This window comes from Schistocerca gregaria, chromosome 3, assembly GCF_023897955.1.
Source record: "Schistocerca gregaria isolate iqSchGreg1 chromosome 3, iqSchGreg1.2, whole genome shotgun sequence".
NCBI lineage: Eukaryota > Metazoa > Arthropoda > Insecta > Orthoptera > Acrididae > Schistocerca > Schistocerca gregaria.
Window position 1 is genome coordinate 332,368,985 of NC_064922.1, and position 22,696 is coordinate 332,391,680.

The 22,696-nt window shown below is 38.1% G+C and overlaps 1 protein-coding gene across 2 annotated transcripts in view; it reads left to right on the top strand.

Moving 5' to 3' along the window:
- Positions 1–22,696, top strand: part of LOC126354856 (tektin-3-like) — a 111,507-nt gene that overhangs the window by 40,657 nt on the left and 48,154 nt on the right. For both annotated transcript variants that reach the window (XM_050004844.1, XM_050004843.1), the window contains exons 3-4: positions 4,221–4,472; positions 11,255–11,487. In XM_050004844.1, coding sequence (XP_049860801.1) covers positions 4,276–4,472; positions 11,255–11,487 — 430 coding nt within the window. In that variant the 5' untranslated portion in view covers positions 4,221–4,275. The remainder of the gene's footprint in view (positions 1–4,220; positions 4,473–11,254; positions 11,488–22,696) is intronic.

Below are 22,696 nucleotides of genomic sequence, written 5' to 3' on the forward strand. Positions count from 1 at the left end.
CCACCCAATAGTTTTTCATTCCTCCAACCTATCACGCCCTCCCAGTTCATATCCCCACATCACCTTCAACACATGCCGCTCCCCACTGGCTCTGACAACTGCATGTCACATACCTAACACGTGCACCTACCACCCTTCCCTCCCTCCTTCATCCATAGTTGGCAAATCGGCTGCCTTCCGTTGAGCCCTTAGCCACCCAATCCCCAACCCCTCTCCTTCTCTCCTGCCTGTCTCCCCCCTACCCATATCACCTGACACAACTGCTGCCCCCAACCTAATCCACATGTCAAATTGCAGCACTGGCATTGCACTCTAGCCCGCACCATGTAGGGCCATAGGTGTGTGCATGCCTACAAATGCATCTGTTTTCTATATGTATTTGTACTCTAGCTCGAAAAAGGATTGCTGTGAAAGATATCAAGTTTTTTTGTGTACCTGTAGATGTCTCAGCACTTCACTTTTCGGTGAGTGATCTCCTTTACTCCTGAAGTATTTGCTTTCTACCAAAACATTTCTACATAATTAATTGTATGAGGTATCACAAAAGTCAGCATTTTGGCCATACAACACTGAGCTGTAGAGGTGAAGCAAGTAGTGATAAATGTGTAAAGGCAGTGCATGAGCCAGGCACTGACTGCCCTGTCCAGGGAAATGCATCAACTGCTCTGGGAGCCACACAGGCTGGGGAAAAGAGCAGAATATTCAGTCAGAAGATGCTCCAAGTGCCATAAGCGGTAATACTGGTATTACTGTCATACCTGACTGGTGAGAAGGATGCCTTGGACTTCAATGAATGGTACCAGACCCTGAAGTCCCATGTTCCCCGCTCCCTCCCTCTGTATCAGTGCCTCCTATCCCAGCACAAAGCTGAGGGGAAATTAAAAACACAACACTAAAATGGTAGTTCTTGAGACAATTTCGATTATCTACTGCAGTCAGCTCCACGTAGTAAACACACTTACTATCCATCCTAATATTAAAATTCAAATGGAAACAGTAAATAAAAATGAGTCCTGTCATTTTTAGACATATATTTGTATTACCAACCTTCTCACAGTCACAAATGCAAAGTACAATGCTGAGACTATCATTGATGTTAGTTTGCTCCATGCTGGCAGACAAGGAAATATCCAGCAGTAATAATCTGTTTGGACATTCTCTTGGAACTGAAATCACCGTGAGTTCCTCAGTGGATGCCCATGACTACCTTTTCTTGGTGTGAGACCATGAGTGCTTTCAAGTAGTCATTTGTCTCTTAATTTTTGGTTTATAATGGCGCACCCAAACCTCATTTCCAGTCATACTCAATTGTGACAAGTTGAAATGTTGACTCAGTCAGTAAGACGTGTTTAAATGGGCAATTAATAACAAACTATATGCAGAATGCAGGTTTTTGAGTATGAGTCTGAGTGTGGCAGTAGAGGTCTGAAGACCAGATAAGGCAACACTGCTTAGAATAATATCTCCTAAATTTACGTAATGATCTAGTGCTGCTGAGGTTCTGCATGCTATGCAACTTGTGATCATCAGATGGTTGTCTGTCTTGGTGCTCATAATTTATAAACTTTGTATAGCCTAGATCATCACGGATGATGTAGTAGACAGATCCTTGTCTTATGCAGAATTCTATAGCAATGTCATGAACAATAAAGTGCATGTTGATGTCCACTTGATGACCAGTCTACTGTTTCTCTACCTGTGTTTGCAATCACTCTGGTCTTCCATTTGGCACTTCATAGATGATAATATATTCCATTTTTTAATCCATCCATCAATTGTAATTTTCTATCTTAACTGTTTCCAAACTGAACTTTGATTCTGTTTTAGATTTCAGACAGTTTTGCTTCCTGTGATAAAAAATGAAAGGGAACATCTTGATTTGTTCTTGCATAGTGTATATTGACATTGGCTTCTACAAATTGGCATAGGTGTGTGCCACTCAAGTTACCAAGAAACTTTTGCAGTGTATTGTTAAGGAACTATTGTTCTCCTGTAAGACAATATTATGTTCTGCCATCTACACTCCTGGAAATTGAAAAAAGAACATATTGACACCGGTGTGTGAGACCCACCATACTTGCTCCGGACACTGCGAGAGGGCTGTACAAGCAATGATCACACGCACGGCACACCGTCAGTGTCAGCCAGTTTGCCGTGGCATACGGAGCTCCATCGCAGTCTTTAACACTGGTAGCATGCCGCGACAGCGTTGACGTGAACCGTATGTGCAGTTGACGGACTTTGAGCGAGGGCGTATAGTGGGCATGTGGGAGGCCGGGTGGACGTACCGCCGAATTGCTCAACACGTGGGGCGTGAGGTGTCCACAGTACATCGATGTTGTCGCCAGTGGTCGGCAGAAGGTGCACGTGCCCGTCGACCTGAGACCGGACCGCAGCGACTCACGGATGCACGCCAAGACCGTAGGATCCTACGCAGTGCCGTAGGGGACCGCACCGCCACTTCCCAGCAAATTAGAGACACTGCTGCTCCTGGGGTATCGGCGAGGACCATTCGCAACCGTCTCCATGAAGCTGGGCCATGGTCACGCACACCGTTAGGCCGTCTTCCGCTCACGCCCCAACATCGTGCAGCCCGCCTCCAGTGATATCGCGACAGATGTGAATGGAGGGACGAATGGAGACGTGTCGTCTTCAGCGATGAGAGTCGCTTCTGCCTTGGTGCCAATGATGGTCGTATGCGTGTTTGGCGCCGTGCAGGTGAGCGCCACAATCAGGACTGCATACGACCGAGGCACACAGGGCCAACACCCGGCATCATGGTGTGGGGAGCGATCTCCTACACTGGCCGTACACCTCTGGTGATCGTCGAGGGGACACTGAATAGTGCACGGTACATCCAAACCGTCATCGAACCCATCGTTCTACCATTCCTAGACCAGCATGGGGAACTTGCTGTTCCAACAGGACAATGCACATCCGCATGTATCGCGTGCCACCCAACGTGCTCTAGAAGGTGTAAGTCAACTACCCTGGCCAGCAAGATCTCCGAATCTGTCCCCCATTGAGCATGTTTGGGACTGGATGAAGCGTCGTCTCACGCGGTCTGCACGTCCAGCACGAATGCTGGTCCAACTGAGGCGCCAGGTGGAAATGGCATGGCAAGCCGTCCCACAGGACTACATCCAGCATCTCTACGATCGTCTCCATGGGAGAATAGCAGCCTGCATTGCTGCGAAAGGTGGATATACACTGTACTAGTGCCGACATTGTGCATGCTCTGTTGCCTGTGTCTATGTGCCTGTGGTTCTGTCAGTGTGATCATGTGATGTATCTGACCCCAGGAATGTGTCAATAAAGTTTCCCCTTCCTGGGACAATGAATTCACGGTGTTCTTATTTCAATTTCCAGGAGTGTATAAAATTTTAATAAAAATCCGGTTTTATAAAATTCCTGTTATCCAATGATGTATCTCATATTTATAAAAATATTGAGAAAGATATACAGACTGTAATCTTCAAGCCACTTTGATTTACTGGAGTTAAGCATACTGGTTTTTACTTAAGGGAAAAAAATAGATGTGTTGTCTGCAGTTTTTTCAACTGTTCCATTGAAGTCTATTCTAAACCCTTATTGATAACTGACTCATGAACTACAGCCATAATTTGTGATGGTGTATATTGTTACATTCCATCTTGGATTTTCCATTGTTTGAATATACATCAGAATTAACAATAATTGATAATATGAGGAGAGAACTGAGAAGAAAAGTGAAAGCATAAAAACCTGTATTGTACTATCTGTGTGTGCTGAATTACATAACAGGATTAAGGTAATCTTTTATTGGTTTGTCACCTAGATAATAACAATAGTCTGTTTCATATAAAATACAATATTCATAACCACAACTGAAGATATAAAAACAATTTCTACGTGCAACTCTGCACCTTTCTCTAAGGTTCGAAGTAGAGTCTTACCGTCTGACGCAAAAGTATTTTACAAGTAGCTTACCTAGGTATAAGGCTGGAAACTGGTGATCTGCATTAAGTAATAGAAAAAGAGGCTGCATTAATAAGTTTAATTTTGGCAGACAGTCATCTATGTTACTGTTAGAGTAATATGTTATTATTCATGTAAAATGCAATGTAGTTCTATCACAAATTCATAAGGGTGGTTGTACAGATAAAAACATTTGTCTGAAACAATACATGTTAAGTTCACGTGAACCATTAACTCACTTCCAGTTTTGTTCTTTCTTGCAGGGCTAGTCACCCTCTAACGAATGCATATCTGGATAAAAGCTACACGTCTGCAAAAATGTCTACTGAACCAATAAGGTTCCCAAACTTAGTTACCAGTGTTGAACGAAACCCACCACACGCTGCACGGACTGCACTTTATTCTCGTTACACACCTTTTGAATGGACACAGAGTAATATCAACTATTATAATGAATCCGAAACCAATAGAAATTATGCAGAACGCCTCAGAAATGAAGCAGTTCGTGTAATTAGGTAAGTACTCTCACACAAAGTTTTTTGAAGGTAAAGTCTGTCTGTATTTGTATAATTAACTTACAAAACAATAACCAACTCTGAACACATATCAGTGACACTGTCTCCTTCTTGTTTGAGAATCAATCAGAAACTATGAGAAACAAAATTTAAAAAATCAGTTTCCTGAATACTAATTTCTCCTGAGTCATTGTTTGTTTGTATTTTCTTTGCCTACAGCACATGTATGCCATTTTCATCTGTTTTATAGTTTTTTTGTTTTTTTTCCTTTCTTTTTTTGTTGGAATTCTTTCTTAAATCTGGATAATAAAGCATCATAAAATCCACTGGCAAACTGAAACTGCATGCTGAACCAGTACTTGAACCCAGAATCTGAGCTTTCATAAGAAATACCCATACTGACAGAGCAATCCAGGCACTACTTATCATGTGCTTTCACCACCTCAGTTCTGCCTTGTCAAAGCTCTTTTGCATTCTTGGATAGCTGGATCAGTAAGATCAGTGTCCATGAAAGGACAGGTCCTGAATTTAAGTACTGACCTGGATCACAGTTTTTACATACGAGGAAGTTTCAAAGCAGTCCACAGAGTGAAATATTCATATTAAGAGATGTGGTTGCTTTTAATTCTTGTCTGTCAGCCCTGATCCAGCTCCTATTTCTGTAACTTGTATGTAAGTGCTCTTCTATCTAAAAAGACAACAAGCATTCAAGATTGAGCAAAATGTAGTTGTGAATAAGCAAGTATTTGAGATAAAGATTCTTTACAATGCTGTGACTGCTGATATGTTGGTTATTGTTAACAGCATTATTATTGTTTGATTGCTCACAGGCTCACTATTTGTACCAAAGAAACTTATTGAGCAATGACTTTTGTCCTCTCCATTATAACTATACTTCCACGAGATATAAATTTTGTAATGTGATTAAAATAGCATTTATGTTTCTGTTTGCTCCTTTCGTTTATTTTATTTGTTTGTTTTCATAGTGAAATGTTTAATATGTTTCATGTTCAGTCATGAATTATGATGCAGTGTCAGACACGGAACAGAGTGCTTTTTTTCTAGTTCCATTAAAATATATTAATTTATTAAGAATAAACAGTTGTAATTGAAAAAGCTTTTGCTTGATTTTAATTTACTGTGCCCTCCGTAAGTTTGGAAACACAGAGTGGTTATGGACAATGGAAAGAAAATACTTTATAAAATCGCATCTTATTATTTTCAAATTGTTCATTAAACTCAGACAAAACATAGGTAAATGCAATGTTTGAATTTTAGAGTCCTCAAAATAACCATCCTTTGCATTCATCACTGCCTTATGTGCTCTTGACATATAGTGGGTCTATTGTGCCAGGGTTTCCTTTGGAATTTCTTTATTCTTGCTGGAGAACCTCCAACAAGTATGTCCCACTCATGATTCCCCATTTTCGGATACTCCTGTCCATCTCATCCCATAGTAGCTCAATAGTCAATCAGGGACTGGAAGCCTTTTCATGTTTTCCAAAATTTCTGAACCTCGGTGGAATTCATGTAGTTGTGACACAAGCGAGATGTATGTTTTGGGCATTGCCTTGCTGCGAGACAAACCCTTTTCCAAACAGACACACACAAGATATCTTGGCATGTTGTTGGAGAATGGCATGATAATAGTTTTGGTTCATTTTGCCATCTACTTTCATCAAATCTCCAACTTCATTTCCTCCAAAAGATCCTCATATTGTAACAGAATCCACTCCATGCTTCACAGTTGGAACTACATACTGAGGATGCAACGTTCATGGAGTAAACACATACTAATTGACAGCATTTACTTCCAAGTATTTCAAACTTCGATTCATCAGTGAATAATACTCTTTCCCAAACCCTTGCTGTTTAATGCTGGTGTGTTGTAGGCACTGTTAATTCACTCACCAACATACACCCAATAATGTTTAGTGTAGCAGTCAGTTAACTGACAGTTTTGAATGTATTATAGTTACTATGAAGACTTTTCCTGGCATTCTGATATTTTTCTGCATGCTCCTGAGCGAGGATGATCACCATAGGAACCTGTCTCTCAATGTCAGTGAATGATGGAGACAACCCCACTGATGGAACTCTTCAATTTCGTTGATATTTGTTGACACTGTTGCAAAGGGACTATCTTTACCTGTAAATCACAAGGGATCTGTCACTTTGCAGCCCTTTTCAACTACTTTTGCTGTGTGTAGTACCTTCTTTCATGGTGTGTCCTACTTTCTTATAAATGGAACTATAACTGAACAGAACTGTAAACAACGTACCATCTACTGGTGCCACCTGGTGTGTTTAGTGGAACGCATGTACAGGTAAAATCAGTTTATATAAAACTGAGCAATACCAATATGCGGTCGCAGGTTTGAATCCTGCCTCAGGCATGGATGTGTGTGATGTCCTTAGGTTAGTTAGGTTTAAGTAGGTCTAAGTTCTAGGGGACTAATGACCTCAGAAGTTAAGTCCCATAGTGCTCAGAGCCATTTTTGAATACCAATATGTACCAGTATATATGTATATGCACAGTAATTATATGTACAATACTGTGTCATTATTAATCATTATTTGAGCATACATTCTGTATTCTAACCAGTAAATCACATAGATCACTCCAATCTTGCTCTGCCATAATATGTGGTATGGTGTTTCCAAACTTATGGATTGTAGTGTATTATAAATACTGACAAACCCAGCATTGCTCGGGTATTCATTTTGCCAATTTTCTATTAGAAATGAAACAAAAAATGAACTGTGTTTGTTGTGTATATCAAAAAAATTTTATTTCCTTTTATTTGTGAAAATATGAAACACTTTTATAAAGATACCAGATGATTTCTGCACATTGGGCGCAGCTACTTTTCATGTCTACAATGTGATTTTGTAAATGTCTCTATGGGAATGTGTCTTCATAGCTCAATAAAGATTTATTGTTTCACCTACAGCCATTTGCCCTTTGCAGTTGAAAGCTGTGAAAACTGCTGCCAGGTGTAAGGGATTTCTTTAAGTTGACTTGACTGTAGGAGTATCTTAGTAAAGTATAAATGTATTAAAACTTCATGCATGATGTAGCATTTTTCCATGCATCTCAGTGTTATGATATCATCTCCTGAACTATGATTGGCAGGTGGTTCTTACCTCCAAGTGATTGTTGCCTGAAAGTAGGGAATATATATATATATATATATATATATATATATATATATATATATATATATATATATATATATTAAAAATAAAGATTCCAAGACTTACCAAGCAGGAAAGCGCCGGCAGACAGGCACATGAACAAAACACACAGACACACACACACAGAATTACAAGCTTTCTCAACTGGCAGTTGCTTCGTCAGGAAGGAAGGAAGGAGAGGGAAAAATGAAAGGGTGTGGGTTTTAAGGGAGAGGGTAAGGAGTCATTCCAATCCCGGGAGCGGAAAGACTTCCCTTAGGGGAAAAAAAGGACAGGTGTACACTCGCACACACACACACACATATCCATCCGCACATACACAGACACAAGCAGACATATTTCTGCTTGTGTCTGTGTATGTGCGGATGGATATGTGTGTGTGTGTGTGCGAGTGTACACCTGTCCTTTTTTTCCCCTAAGGGAAGTCTTTCCGCTCCCGGGATTGGAATGACTCCTTACCCTCTCCCTTAAAACCCACACCCTTTCATTTTTCCCTCTCCTTCCTTCCTTCCTGACGAAGCAACTGCCAGTTGCGAAAGCTTGTAATTCTGTGTGTGTGTCTGTGTGTTTTGTTCATGTGCCTGTCTGCCGGCGCTTTCCCGCTTGGTAAGTCTTGGAATCTTTATTTTTAATATATTTTTCCCATGTGGAAGTTTCTTTCTGTTTTATATATATATATATATATATATATATATATATATATATATATATATATATAAAGAAACTTCCACATGGGAAAAAGGTTGCCGCCGCTCATACCTCACCTGTCTTTCAACAACGTCTTTGCTCTGTACTTCCGCCTCGACTGACATCTCTGCCCTTACTCTTTTCCTTTAAATATGTCTGCTTGTGTCTGTGTATGTGCGGATGGATATGTGTGTGTGTGTGTGTGTGTGTGTGTGTGTATGTGTGTGTGTGTGTGTGTGTGTGTGCGAGTGTACACCTGTCCTTTTTTTCCCCTAAGGGAAGTCTTTCCGCTCCCGGGATTGGAATGACTCCTTACCCTCTCCCTTAAAACCCACATCCTTTCGTCTTTCCCTCTCCGTCCTGAAGAAGCAACCATCGGTTGCGAAAGCTAGTAATTCTGTGTGTGTGTTTGTGTGGAACTTACCTTAGGGGGGAAAAGGATAGGTATATGCTCGCGTGTGACACACACACACACACACACACACATCCACATCCATCCATACATACACAGACACAAGCAGACATATTTAAATATGTCAGTTGTGTGTTTTGTTCTTGTGCCTGTCTGCCGGCGTTTTCCCGCTTGCGCTTGGTAAGTCTTGGAATCTTTGTTTTTAATATATTTTTCTCATGTGGAAGTTTCTTTCTATTTTATTTACATCATATATATATATTAAAAACAAAGATTCCAAGACTTACCAAGCGGGAAAGCGCCGGCAGACAGGCACATGAACAAAACACACACACAGAATTACGAGCTTTCGCAACTGGCAGTTGCTTCGTCAGGAAAGAGGGAAGGAGAGGGAAAAATGAAAGGATGTGGGTTTTAAGGGAGAGGGTAAGGAGTCATTCCAATCCCGGGAGCGGAAAGACTTCCCTTAGGGGAAAAAAGGACAGGTGTACACTCGCACACACACACACACACACACACACACACATCCATTCGCACATACACAGACACAAGCAGACAGGCCTTTAAATATGTCTGCTTGTTGTGTCTGTGTATGTGCGGATGGATATGTGTGTGTGTGTGTGTGTGTGCGAGTGTACATCTGTCCTTTTTTTCCCCTAAGGGAAGTCTTTCCGCTCCCGGGATTGGAATGACTCCTTACCCTCTCCCTTAAAACCCACATCCTTTCGTCTTTCCCTCTCCTTCCTGAAGAAGCAACCATCGGTTGCGAAAGCTAGCAATTCTGTGTGTGTGTTTGTGTGTTTTGTTCATGTGCCTGTCTGCCGGCGCTTTCCCGCTTGGTAAGTCTTGGAATCTTTGTTTTTAATATATTTTTCCCATGTGGAAGTTTCTTTCTATTTTATATATATATAGAAACTTCCACATGGGAAAAATGTATTAAAAACTAAGATTCCAAGACTTACACACACACACACACACATCCATCCATAAATACACAGACACAAGCAGACATATTTAAATATGTCAGTTGAAAAAAGAGCAAAGAGAAAACAGGAAATTAATAAAATGCCCAGGCAAGTCAGACAGTATGCAATCTGGATCTGTTCATGTATCTTGCCTGATCCTTTAGCTATGTCACTTAAAGGAACAGCTGATTGGCCCTGATATAGTAACTGCCTCGAATGACTAATGATGGTCATGCAGCAGACTTTTGTGTTGATAGATCCAACATTTACACAACATGAACTATAAGAAGTAACATAATGATGTAACACATTTGAGATGTCAAGGAAGTATCTATTTTGTAACGGGAAGAAGTGTGGAGTGTAAACATTACAGTCAGAAAGCAAAGCCTGATTACAGTAAACTGTTTCAGGCCGAATCTAGATTCCAACAGTTATACAGAGATGAAGAGATTTTTGCCAGAGAGAGTAGCATCGATAGCTGCATCAAAAACTTTTTGCAGTGAAGACCACAACAATAACTCCAAAAATTTGTTAAACTTAAGCTCTCATGTGCAGTACTCTACATGGATTCTGCAAGCAGCATTGCTCTGTTTGTCCATTACATCCAGAAGGTGGTACTCACTGATGCCCACATTGATGTCATGTTTCCTGATTTCTGGAAGACACTATCACACAGCAAATAACTTATGAGCTTACTGAATAATGAACTAGATTTGTGACTAGACTGAAGAATTCTCATTAATAGAACTCAGTATGCCAGTGAGCACAACAGAGAATCTTATTCTCAAAACTCTCAAAAAGGAATCTGACACTTTGGGGCCATTTTCAGTCACTTTCGCTGTGTATACTACCTTCTTTCACAGTGTGTTCCACCTTCATACAACCGTAACTACAACTTAATGGACTTGTATTACTTCTTGTCGGATATGTATGTCAGAGAAAGATCCTGATGATTAAAAAATCTAGGAAATTTGAACTTACAATACCGAGGTTTTCCAGCAGTGAGGTTTTCCAGCAGTTTTTTTTTCCCCTCCCACATGCAACATTTATGAGTTGAACAGGAGGGGAGGGGAGAGGACAATAATGGTATGTGATGTACCCTCTGGCCAACCCATAAAATAGGTTATAACATACATGTTTAAATGTAAGAAAATGTACAGTCACTGCTATATGCACCATTGATATCTTCAATAACTAATAGAGACTTTACGTGCTTACATTATATACATTACATACAAGGTGCTTCATAATCTCCTAGCTTAAAGTGCAAGATATTAACAAGTATGTAATTTTGTGGCTGTGAACCCACATTATAAGCATTTCAAACTGATTCAGGAAGGAAAGGAGCAGTGTGACACCACTTTCCTCATGTTCACAAATTGTTATTTTGCTCATTTTAAAGGCAGCGTATTGTAACCTATAGTATCCAATATGAGATATTTGAACTGAAAATTACTCAGAGACAAATACATCATAGATGCAATATTGTGAATCCATAAAAAATTAATATTGTTTTGTAGAGATACTGAAGAACGAACAGCAGCTGCACAACGTGATTCCGGTAGACGGCTTGGAGAACGGATCACAGATACCACATTTTGGAGAAATGCACTGTCAACTGAGCTGGAACGCCTTCTTGCTGAAAGCAACCTTCTTCAAGACAAACGGAAAGATTTGGAAAAGTCTATACAGGACATTGAGGGGCCTCACCACATTGCACAGGAATGCCTGTACCAGAGGGAAAACAGAATTGGTTGGTGACAAAAATGAAATGTAATTTATGTAATGCTTAATATGAGTTTTCTAGGCATACAATTTAATATTATACAGTTTATAAAACTGTACCAATTCATTAAACTGAATTTTAACTGATTGAACTGATGGATATAGAGGTATATTACTGTACAGTATACAGATGTAAATGACAAGTAATATGGTACTGGAATTAAATATTATCTTAAGCACAACAATAAATATGAGTAAGCACAAGAATGATGTATACATCATACATTCATTCAGTCATCATGTTTTGTATATCTCATTGAGAAGGAGAACCTTTAGGGGTGTGGAACACGTCTAGGTGTACTTAATACAACACAAAGATATCATGGAAACTTAATCCATATACTGAATTATCAAGAAACTGTCACTAAACTAGTTAATGCAAGTCAAGCTTATGCAATCTTAAGCTTAACCGAGTAAACTAGTAAAACCAGCCTCCCATGGAAGGAACTGCTGCCGCCTCAGTTTTACTTTAGCTGTGTTCATCTGCTATTAATAGACTAATATTTATGAGATTAATGTGGGATTTTACAAGGAAAACTTTTTTACATCTATAAATACTTGATTGTATTTAAATCAAGCAATGGAAAATCCAAGATGGAATGTACAATATTATGAGATATAGCAGAGATGCTTAGTTGCAGATAGGCACAACAAAAGACTCTCACAATTATAGCTTTCAATCATTAAGGCCTTCATCAAAAATGGACACACATATGCTTACACACTCATGCAAACGCAACTCACATACATGTGTGAGTTGTGTCTGTGAGTTGCATTTGCCTGAGTGTGTGCGTGTGCGTATGTGTGTCTACTGTTGACGAAGACCTTAATGGTCGAAAGTATAATTCTGAGAGTCTCTTTGTTGTGCTTATCTGCGACTCAGCATCTCTACTATATGGTGATTAGCAACTTTCCTAGTAATATTTATACTTAGTTCTGTTTATAGTATATTATTACCTATCATACTGCTTTATGAAATACACTGATGCTTGCAATATAGCTAACAGAACTTTTCATTCTGCTGATATAGATATTCAGATAATGTGCAGATTTCCAACTTCTTGCTTTATGCTCAATGGGCACTTGCTGAATATCTTTCTACGAGAGTACATAATTCCATTCTGAACATTGGGAATGGAGCCAAAGTCTGTATGAAAATTATTTAGTTGTCTTGTACTGTGATTGTATGTATCACAGTTCATTTGAAACTAATCTTTATTGTCAGCAACAAAAAACATCTGGATGATGTGAGAGACTTTGAAGATCCTTAAAAAGACTTCTGCAAGGTGTATGGTTATCTGCTTTACATACTGTTCTTATTGTTTGCTTCTTCTAAACAAACAATTTATTTACATTGTGTGTACTGTCCCAGAAGATAATTCCATGAGACAACAAGGAATGAAAATATGGAAAATAAGACAATGCTCTTGTCTTTACGTCAACACAGTAAGAGATGCTTCCAAGTGCATAACAGTCTGAACTGAGCTTCTTTTTATTAGTTTATCCATGAGTTGCCCCATTTTAAGTTGTTAACCAGCTGACTCCTTAAGGAATTTCACACACTGTGCTTCAACCAACATATGAACATTAATGTCTGCTTCTGGTACTAGATGGTAATCATTACTTATTTGAAGTTGCATAATAGAGTCTTTGTGAGTCTAACACTGAAAACTGTTAGCTGCAAACTGCATGAAGGCTTGTTCAGCTGTCATCTGAGCTGTGTCTGCTAGAACTGAGTTTGGACACGTGATTAGAATTCATGTGTTATCAGCAAATATTACAATTTTTGAACTGCAATGTTAAGTTTGTAGGTTAGAAACAAGATCGAGCCCAGTACTGATCCCTGTGGCACTCACATTCTGAGTTTATTTTCATGCCTGAGATACAATCTGTTTATGAGAATCTCTGCTTTCAGTTATGGAGAATTATTCCAACCCTACAGGAGGGCTGACGTTAATGCCTTAACACTTCAGTTAGCTAAATATAATTTTATGATCCACACAATCAAAGGGTTTGGCAAGGAGAAAATATCAACAGTTTAACTCTGCTAGCACTTTATTTGTGAAGCCTAGTATTGCTTTCTGTATAGAGAATCCTTTACAAAAGCCAAACTGAGAGGCAGTTAATAAGTTCTGTTCAGTTAAATGAATCGGTATTCTCTTATAGGCCACTTTCTGAAACACTTTTGAAAATACTGGAAAAAGTGGTATGCCAGTAGGTCTGTAATTATAGGTAGTTTGCTTATCTCCAGTTTTGTAGGTAGGTATTTCTGCATCATTTTAAGTCTGTCAGTAAATATCAACTGATTACAAGGATAGCTTAAGGGTCAGTTAGCACAATATATTAATATTCTGCTAGAAACAGCGCCATAGCCACCAGAATTACTACACTTTAGTGATCTAATTAATTCTATAATCTCTCTAGGTGTTGTATTTTTGAAACTAATGATTGTTGGTAGTGCATGCAATATAGCACAAATAAATCTAATACATGTGTATTTGATTGTTTATTGCTGGGTGCTGTGTTTGCAGCCACTTTGAGGAACCAGTCAATGAATTTCGTGGCAAGTGATTTGAAAGTGCCATAATGTTTGGCAGACCTTTGACCTGGTGGCTGAGTTTCATTTGGATTGTTAATTTGGTTTTCTTCTTGTTCAGTAATGTTCCAAACAGTTTTTGCTGGATTCTCGGAGTGTTTTAATTTTTGATCATAGTGCATGAGTTTTGCTTTGTGTAATAACATTGTAGGATTTGACAATACTGTGATATTTGAGGTTCAGATCTTGACTACTGCTCTTTTTCTGAATTGCATACAGCTCTCTGTTTCTAGCACAAAGTAATTTAATTCTGAGAGTTACTTACCCCTTATCCTTGCTTCTGTTGAATTTTGCCCTCATTTGTTGTAGGGAAAAATAATACTCAGAGTGGTCCATGAATATGTTTAAGAAAAAGTTAAATTTTCCATCACTACTTCTAACACTTTAGATGACAAGAATCAATGTGAAGTTGGATTGCAAAATTCACACCTCTCTCACCTCAGTTGACTTACTTGGTAAGCACGGCGCGATCTTCTTTTCTGGATTGCCAGTTACATCGATCTCCAAAAACGTCTTCTTAGAAGAATACTGCTGGTTAATGGAATTTATCAGACTCTTTCAATCTCTCTCTCTCTCTCTCTCTCTCTCTCTCTCTCTCTCTCTCTCTCTCCACTCATGAAATAAGTGGATAATCACAGAATACTTTTAGTGTAGACTTGGTATATTTCAACTTCCACAAAGCACAAATTCACCATTTCTCACATAAATATTCGAAAGTTTGCAAGTCAACTGATTTGTCTCACATTAGACTCGATTAAATACATTTACAATAGCATTGGTTCAACAACCACATAATTTATGAACATGTCTTGCTTCTAGCAAGTCCAACACATGAATTACTTAAAAAGTCTAATCTCATTTCTTCATTTGTTCTTAACAATCATCAGTCACTAAACCAGCAAAGAATAGCACAGGCTCTTCTCTATACATACACTGAAACTCTATGGATTGTACAACAGGTACTTGTCGGTCGCTGCGTCCACATTTTGCTCGTGACTGTTTTTAGACCTGCACACACAAACATGCTATGCACAGTAGGTCATATTCGTCTCTCTCACACTTCTATTTAAAATATTGTTTGTTTGAGACAGAGGAAGGCCAAGTGGTTCTAGAATTTACGTGGAAATTCTCGAACATATTAAACATATTCATGCCCTTGGACATTAGCACGCAAAGTACATATAATCTGTGGCCACAAGCTTGGCTCCAGTCCAATGCCAGCAATGAAGGGTGAAGCTTTGACAATGACAGCCACTCGTGCTGATGAAACGTCAGAAAAATAATCAGACAAACGTTAGCAAAAGAACCTGAGACAGAAGCCAACAGGTTGTTTGTCAACAGCTGGCCCTGAAAGCCTTAACAATTTTGTATAAACATTATTGTTATCATTAAACATATAAAGATCTGTATTCAAAGAGATTTTGTTTAAAATATGTCACATAATGTGAAATTTTCAACATGACGAATCCCAGAATTGATTTAACACAAAAATAACTCAATGAATATGGACAGATAAACAATTTCCAGTGTGGGGTACACAGAAAGCATTAAAAAATTATTTTGGAAGACAGATGGGCAAACATAACGCAGTACTGATGAGTTAATAAAATGAGAGCTATGAATGAACATTTTAGTATTTTTTATCACAACCAGCAAAACTTTTGAAAAAAAGTGAAAGGAAAAGAAGAAGGAGGAGAACTGTCAATATCATTATAATAATGTTAAACCAAATGAGACATTTCCAAAGATGTCACACCTGGTAAATCATTGTTTGGAAATTCCACAAGTAAAACAACACATACTGAGAAGTGCAAAATTATACTTTATTCATGTGAAGCTGGTAAAAGGAAAATGATGGTGGTTGTATGCACAAAAATTTTAGCGATATAGTAGACCAGGAGCATTTCTCTGAACTATTTTGCATGTAGTCATCAAACTATTGTCTTTAATGAATGCGCAGCGGGGAACTCTTGAAATGTTATGTCCTATTAGAGTACATCGAGATGCACAAGCTTCTGGCAGTGCGCAAGCCATGAAAAGGTAATATTGTAGATTTAATGACATATTTTGAGAGATGTGTGTAAATTTTAATACAGTGAAAATGAAAATGGATTTATTTTATGAAAGTGTGCAGTAAGAATAGTAGTAACATTGGTAACCAAACATATTGCAGAAACCTCTTCAGAGGCCTTGCAATTCTCAGACTGATGTATCAATGGATTTACTTCCCAACAGTATGTCTGGTTAATAGTAAAGTGAATTTAATGCACACTACAAAATTCACAACCTCAATACTAGAAGAAAATTATTTCCATGTAGAGTATTTGTCATTGCCTCCAGTTCATGCAGAAAATGTTAAACAGGTTGTCAGCAGACATCAAGTGAAAAACTGGAAATCCACCAAATATTTAGAAACAAAGCTAAAAAAAAAACATATTTGCCATTTATTCTGCAATTGATCATAATATGCAAGTCAGGGATTCAAATTTCAGTTAACATGAATGATTATATTCAACAAGTTTTAACATTTCCACTATACAGAAACGTAATAGTGTTCTCTGAAATCAGTATAAGTTATAAATATTTAGGACAAATTAGTAGATAAAAAGAGCGGCACAGTAGGGTAAGAGGAAGAGCGATGTGTGTGTGTGTGTGTGTGTGTGTGTGTGTGTGTGTGTGTGTGTGTGTGTTTGCCCCCCCCCCCCCCCCCCCCCCTCCAAGTGCAACTGATTCTCAGTAATTTGACACTTGATAATTTAAAACTCTCAGTAATTTGAAAATTTTCTCCGACCCCTTCAAAAAGACTTGGCATTTTGAAACAAAAGGAAGTGTTTTGACCCCATCAGTAATTTGAAGTCATAGTGGTGAAGGAATCTCACCAACACTTTGTAATTTGAAGCCAGGATTCCCAGTAATTTTAAGCCCAGACTTCTGTGCTTCCCACTGAAGTCTTCCTATTCTGATTTCCAGTACAAACTCAGACCACCTGTCATGTGTTCACCCAGTCTGTATCCTATTGAGTCTGCAGTCTGCCTTTGCACTGTGTTGGATTGTATCTGTGTTTAGAAACTACAAAATGCCTTGAGTACTAGAAGGAACAACTGTCTTATCAGTTAATGAAAGAAAGTTTGTTATTGAAGCTGTGGAGGATGATTTTAAAAACTAAAGGCAGTGCCACAGAAGTGTCTCACTGTTTCCATGGGTTGTTTCATGTTGAAGGAAAAACTGAAGTCTTTTTCTCAGTCTCTCAGGATTGAAGGATTCGTGGCAAGTGATGAGCGGCTCCCAAATTTTAAAAAAGAAAATCATGCCATCATGTTAAAGAAAAATCTGTGGAGAGTGCAGCATGGGCAGTTCCCTTCCTATTGAATGGATTGATGAACTAAAACAACTTTTGAATGGCTACGACCTACACAACACGTTCAATGCAAAAACAAAACCTGTTATTATTATTATTATTATTATAAATGTCTTCCTCAACACACTGTAGCATTCAAAGACAAAAAGTCTCATGGAAGAACATGGAGCAAGGACAAGAAAAGAAAATCAAGCCATCATGTTAAAGAAACATCTGTGGAGAGTGCAGCGTGGACAGTTCCCTTCATATTAAATGGATTGCTGAACTAAAACAACTTTTGAATGGCTATGGCCTACACAACATGTTCAACGTAAAAACAAAACCTGGCTTTTTTTTTAAATTATTATTATTATTATTATAAATGTCTTAATTTACTTTTAATCAGACTCTAATTTATTTGAATTTTTTCTCCTGTCCACCTTGACTTTTTGAACCCATATTATTTTGAACTCTTGGTAATTTGAACTTTTACCTTGATCCTTTTTAGTTTCAGGTTATCAACTGTCGACATCTACTTTACTGTTAATTGCATAATATTCTCAATCATAACACATTAAAATGATATCATCCTAGAAGTAATTCCCATAATTGTTAATGTAAGGAGATTAGTACTAGTTGTAATTGATTGTTAGTATACTCTACAGAATTAAGCATTCAGTTGCTTGTACCTGTTAATGTATAACCTGACTTATTCCACATTCTTGAAGGCTCTCCTTTGTGATAAGATTTGTAAAGCATGATATATGAATTAATGACCTGGTGCGCTCCATGGAAGAGATGATGATTGTTCCTGTTTAACATTAATGCCATAGTAGATAATGTTAGTTAGAATTATATATTTTTTAGATATGATTTGGTTATATATGAGACTGTTTTATCCGTTGGTGTAACATCCAGTTAAATCTTGATGTACAATATCTATTTATTTATCTAAAAACAAAGATGATGTGACTTACCAAACAAAAGTGCTAGCAGGTCGATAGACACACAAACAAACACAAACATACACACAAAATTCAAGCTTTCGCAACCAACGGTTGCTTCTTCAGGAAAGAGTGACGGAGAGGGAAAGACGAAAGGATGTGGGTTTTCAGGGAGAGGGTAAGGAGTCATTCCAATCCCGGGAGCGGAAAGACTTACCTTAGGGGGAAAAATGGACCATTTTTCCCTTTTCCCTTTTTACACAGTTGAGTGCTTGTATGTATAACATGCAGATTTGCGTTTTTCCTGGCGTTGTGTTCATGTATTTCATTATTCTTCACGACTCTGGTGTCAGTTGGCACTATGTGGTTTCTGAAAAATTTTAAAGTCTTGAGAATGTAGAGGCAAGGCAGCGTAAGGATTTCCAACTTTCTTAAGATGGGTTTGCAGGAGTCTCTGAGTTTGCTCCCAGTAATTATCCTCATTGCTCTCTTCTGGATTCTGAATGTGCTCAGAGCAGTTGGAGAATTTCCCCCGAATATTACACCATATTTTAGTTGGGCTTGTATGTAAGCGTATTACGCGCTGGTTAATGTTTTAAGGCTTGCACATGATTTCTGTACACTCAGTGCGTCACAGTGTGGTACAAATTACAGCAGCTGACACCTTAATGTAGAGAAACATACATTGTGCTTTTCACAAATTGTAGTAAATGATTAATGTGAGGAAACTAGAATCAGTTGTGTCTTAAAAGTACTTGAGAGGTACAATGTGCAGAGGTTTGAAGTAGAGTGATCATATTAACAAATTATAGGGTACAACTACTGCCCATCACTATTCTTCAGTAGGTGAAATTTTTAGTACTGCTCATTGACACATATAAAACTGTTAATTCCTTCCTCAGGAGGTAGAAGGGATAGTTTGAGGAAGGTTAAAAAGGAAGGGCAGGTCACTCAGACCCACCTGTAATGAGGAAGAGTGTAGACAAAGGTGAAGGGGGAGGTGTCCGGGAGTGTAGGAGGTCCTCCTAATCTCTCTCATTACTTGCACAGCTAACTGCTAGAAGTATCCGTTCTGATCAAAAAGCATCTATCCTGGCTAAAGGATTTCCAATGTGTTCCTTAGGCCTGTACTAGCACCATTCTAAAGACAGAGATGTAAAATAAATACAATTACTGCTGAAACAGCCATTACAAAATGAAGTACTGCAACTTGCAGAAATCCATGGATATTAAAGGAAATACTTTTAGTGTCTTCTGTAAGAACATCAACAGCCTCATTAATAAGATTGATGAACTTCTCGATTCATGCAGCAAAATAAAAGGATAAATACTACATCAGCAGACATTTTGTGCATATTATGACATGTAAATCACTAATATTAAACAAATTCACCTTGGTAGATACCAATAGAAGCTAATATTATACTACTACGTGCTATTATAGCTCTAATAAAAAAAAAGAGAGGAGGTAACTAGGGGTAACTACATAAGCACAAAAATAGTGGAATTAACTCTCGGGCCACTCAGGTCATTGAATATTGTGTTGAGCAACTCTTTGAATGTTGTGCCACAATAGTTGTACTGACAACCATCTGGGTGGGCAAACACATTATGGCACATCACCTATGGGACTCAGGGAGACTTGCCTGCCCTGGATCAAATCGGCCTGGTGGATTAACACCAAGGGCCAGTGTACTGGCCAGCCTGGATGTGGTTTTAGGTGGTTCCCCACATCCAATTAGGTGAATACTGGGTTGGTACCCATGTCCTGAGTCAGTTACACAATTTGCAAACAATCAAAAACATTTTCACACTTTTACTTTGGATGGCACAAGACACAGACAGATGGAGTACATAAATTTCATCTGGGTAGGGTGGGGTGACAGGAAGGGCATCTGGCCACCCTTTACCATTAACACAGCCAAATCCAGATTAACATGTCGACTCTCGGAAAGTATGGGATAAGGACAGGAAAAATAAGATGCAGACTTAACTAGAAAATCATTTTTTTTCTTTCAAGGCATTAACACAGATTTTTTTTGTCATACTGTATTTATTGATGTCACCTAGAGTTGTTGACGCCCAGCTGTGGATAATTTTCAACAGTAAATTTCCCTAAATTGTTGAAAGACAGAGTGAAAAAGCCATTGTCAATATGTATGTAAACCCAACATTCTTCAGTGATTTAGCATTATTAAATAATAAACAAAAACTCATCCAAATGAAATTCGTCCTTCACAAAGAATATATGGCATGATGGCCAACCAAATTCAATGATTAATTCATCATAGTGGCTGCAAATATTGCCCCCTCAAGTAAAGATTTACTTGTGCAGACACTGCCTGCTCCACCAACAGAGATTTATTTAAATAATACAACCCTTAAGCAGATAAAAAAGTTTACCAAGTCCCTAAAAAGTAGCAGTTGTTTGACTATGGTAGTATATTTTGAAGAATTAAAAATGTTTTGCACATGTGATAAGATTGCCCTTATCTTTGCAATCAGTTAATAACTCAGGGCATGTTTCATAACAGACTTAATTATTTTGCAACATTTATCATAAGCAAAGCTAGCCTAAAATTACGTACTTATTTTACTCCTTCCACTCTTTTCAAAAGTGTTTGAGAAAGTGACCTATAGTGAAATACTAACTCACTTAACTGGTGAGAACTTGTTAACTTCTTCTCAGTTTGACTTTCTCTGCAAATTATTTGAACGTGTTGTCAAGAAAGTTCTATTAACTAAATGGCAGTATTTGTTATAAAGCTGCATGAAAAGTAGTAACATATTGTAACGAGAGCTCTGTATTAAAAGATGTAAGAAACAGTATCTTTGAAAAGTACAAAAGTAATCAAGTTAATGTCAAGCTATCAACAGGAGATAAACAGCAGCTATTACACAGAAAGCAGCAGTGTTTTTCAAAATAGCAGCTTTATTTGTGGCTTGATTAAATTTAGCCGGCAGGGATAGTAAATATGAATAACTTTAAGTGGTGTAGTGATTATTTGTTGTTTATACAGTATACTCAGTTAATTGATGTCCCTTTTGTTAATATATGTCTAACTCCACATTCCTGAAGGTTCTCCTTCTTGATGGGATGTACAGTGCACAATGGATGGATGCATGGATGGATGAATGAATGAATCTTTATTGGTGTCTCTTCTTCTTGTCTTATTACTTACTGATCATCATTTCCCACCTTGCAACATCTCTCATTTCTGTTTCATTTTCCCTAGTCCATTAGTGTTTCTGACATCCCTCAATAAACGCCCATGTATTATTTCTCTGCCTATGCATTTGCTTTGTTAAGCATTCTAAAAGGTATTTGTACCAGAACAGTCTTCTTTATTTTCTTCGATGCCCAGCATTAACTTGTTTTGCAATTCAGATCCACATAGTCACTCAATCTCACATAATTAATTTTTATTAGACACATACCATGTGTAATTATTTTTAAGTTGGCACATCTCTCTTCACAAATTCCTGCTACTCTCTGCTTCACCATGCTTAACAAACAAACAGTATTTTTCTGGCTCTTCCATCTACATACATTCTTTTAAAGAAGCTGTCTAATTGTGTTATTTATTATCTGTATCATGGCATTTTTCTCTAATTTCTTGTCAGCACTATGCCTGACCCTCAACAAGTTACACTTCTTGCATACTAGCCTAGCTGATTAATCTGTGCAACTCATACATTTCATCAGAATCATCCTGTTAACAGTGTATCAGGAGTTCTGGTATTGCTCCTCCATTCTTTTTCAGATCCATTCAGAATTCCAGCATTTTATATTCAGCCATATCTTACATTACTTTCTTATTCAAAAGTGATGATAACAATCAAGATACTGAGGCAAGTATGCGGCCAACAACCTTGATCAACTATCTGTCGACACTACCAAAAATCTGCCATAGAGACCCTGTAGCAGATATTCTCGGTGAACTTGATGATCTTTTTAGCTGGGTGGATGTGTCACAAGTGTTAATTACTGTGTTGATAAAACTTCTCACTACATTTAAACTGTGCGCTCTCAGCGCTTTCCAATTTCCTGATACACACATTTCATAAACACATACTTTTTATTGCAAACTGGCATTCTTTATCCTGGGCTCTTATCATTTTTGTGAGCACTTGAAATGTACACTTGTAATGTTATTAACTCCACTGAAATGAATGGATCAGTGCAGACAATCTCAGCGAAGATGAAATCAGAAAAGGTACAGTGACATGCAACTATGCAAACTCTTCAGATATGCTGCACTCAAAATGTAATGAATACAAAGTGACATTTGAAAATCTG